At 39.0% G+C, this 2,067-nt stretch overlaps 1 protein-coding gene and 1 non-coding gene across 2 annotated transcripts; one reads left to right on the plus strand and one right to left on the minus strand.

Annotated features, from left to right (window-relative positions):
• Positions 1-91: 91 nt before the first annotated feature.
• Positions 92-162, minus strand: CYBJADRAFT_t152. The gene has a single exon. It is a non-coding gene; the product is annotated as a tRNA-Gly (tRNA).
• Positions 163-1,380: 1,218 nt separating this feature from the next.
• CYBJADRAFT_175935 (uncharacterized protein) lies at positions 1,381-1,768 on the plus strand (the record flags this gene model as incomplete). Its single annotated transcript, XM_020216752.1, has 2 exons — positions 1,381-1,386; positions 1,448-1,768. 2 exons carry the CDS (start codon positions 1,381-1,383, stop codon positions 1,766-1,768), a joined length of 327 nt encoding a protein of 108 aa, XP_020067629.1.
• Positions 1,769-2,067: the final 299 nt, after the last annotated feature.

The following is a 2,067-nucleotide window of genomic DNA, read 5'->3' on the forward strand; positions in this document are numbered from 1 at the left end:
ATAAAAAGTTAACGGAGACCTGCCGATAAGGCAGGGCCACTTTTTCAGTATCGAAATTCCGTGTTAAGCGTGAGATTGAAAAAAAAAAGAATGCGCGAGCCCGGAGTCGAACCGGGGGCTCCAAGATGGCAACTTGGAATTTTACCGCTAAACCACTCGCGCCTGTTGTTGCTTTTGTGAGATTTCTTCCTCTACACAATACCAATTATAATAATCTCCAGAACTCTCAGCTCTGAACGCTTCTTATTATACCTTGGCTTATTCTTTCCTGACTCCTATACCTAAGTCCTGGGTCTGAGGTTTATACTGAGCTTACGGTTTCCTTAAGGTAAACTTGGGCTTGTATTAATTGCTTAATCCTTTTCTAAACTTCCTCTTGAAAGAATCTTCTTCGCAGGATTCTCTCTTTATATATTATTTCTAACCTTCTCTCAGTCTCTCTTTGAATCTAGTCGACTGCTGTAATTCTTCGGCTCTTACGGCTCTTCTCTGTTGTTACAGTCCATTACTGTAGTTCCTCTGCCCTTATTGGTTCTTCTATGTTGTTACAGTCCATTACTGTAACTTCCTCGGCTCTTACTGGCTCGACTATGCTCGCTGACATAATCCGATCCATAATCCGATTCTGATACCTCACAGCTTTTTAATTCTTCAGGCTTTTCCTGATGATAAGAGAGCAAAAAGTTGCATATCAGCGATAGAATGCGTTTAATTCCATGACTATAACGTATTAACCTATTAATTAACAAACCACTGCCTCTATTGTGACTGAGTTTGTCCAGGAATATTACAATGATACTAATAAAAATAGCAAACCGGCCTTCAAATTCGCCAAAGTAGACCACAATGTAGCTCTTATTCTAATTAAGAGATATCCAAAGTATGATCATGTTACCATCAATAATTTCTGAGATATACCAATTCATGGTTTGCATGATATAATCAAGAAAAACACATAAATCTGTCTATATCTCAACAACGAAACAAAATTTAGGGAACCTGAAACCCTCATACCTTAGCACTAATCAATATTATCATATATACTAACCTTTAACTTGATTGGATCATTGTTTTTTCCAAAATGGTTCACACCATATCTGCCCTTATAATGTAAGGGTGTTTCCAATTCTAATAGGCATTGTTTACATTTTGGATTCTTATCAACAAAAAATGACACAAAACAAATACAGCTTTGTATACAACATTGAAAACATCACCAAACAATGGTCATAAACAAAAAATTAGGCAGCAGAAGAAAAAACACTGGAGGACAACCAAAGAAACTCCGGAAAACTCTCATTGGAACCTTCTAACGACGCCCTCTACCTGAAGAAGAAACATCATCGGCTAATCCAGAACCACAGTGGCAAGTTCCAACAAATGGAGGTACGACACAACTAGAAGACCCATTAATTATTGAGACAGACTAACTGACCTGTTATGAGAGCAAGGTAAAGAGCCGAGAAACCCTCAAGTTTTGTCACAGAATACCCATGCAGAGATTGTAGACTTACCACAACAGCCGCCATTATCTGAACCCGAACTTGATAATGTAACCATGGCTGATAGTATAAGAGTTAGACGAAGAAATGCAGCTCAGGTAGCAGAAAGAGCGTCAGAAGAAATTAGACGTGATGGTGCCTTTGATTATGATCCCAACTTTGAACACATCATTGAAGATGACACCAACGGTTTTAACGAAAACGATGATCCAGTTTATGAACAACAACAACAGCGGAGACCACGGCGACTACGGAACTTAGAGTGAAATTCTGCTGGCATTGAAAGGTGTTGCGATTGCCATCTACTCCATATCGATACTGAATGACCATCTTTTTTCTGTGATAGGGGGAAAGTTTTACTCGGTGAGATATTCAAAGAACCTCCACAGTACATGAACGATGTCTTATTGGATCCAATCACGTCCAAATATTCTCGAACGTTCAATACAATTCTTTCGCCATCATGTTTGGGTTCTAACAGTACTGGTGACTCGAGAGATGGAACTTATTCAATGACTACCAACGGACGTTTGTTCCATAGAGTTGATGGTTTGATAGCTCAAGA

The sequence above is a fragment of the Cyberlindnera jadinii genome (assembly GCF_001661405.1).
Source record: "Cyberlindnera jadinii NRRL Y-1542 unplaced genomic scaffold CYBJAscaffold_52, whole genome shotgun sequence".
NCBI classification, from domain to species: Eukaryota; Fungi; Ascomycota; class Saccharomycetes; order Phaffomycetales; family Wickerhamomycetaceae; genus Williopsis; species Williopsis jadinii.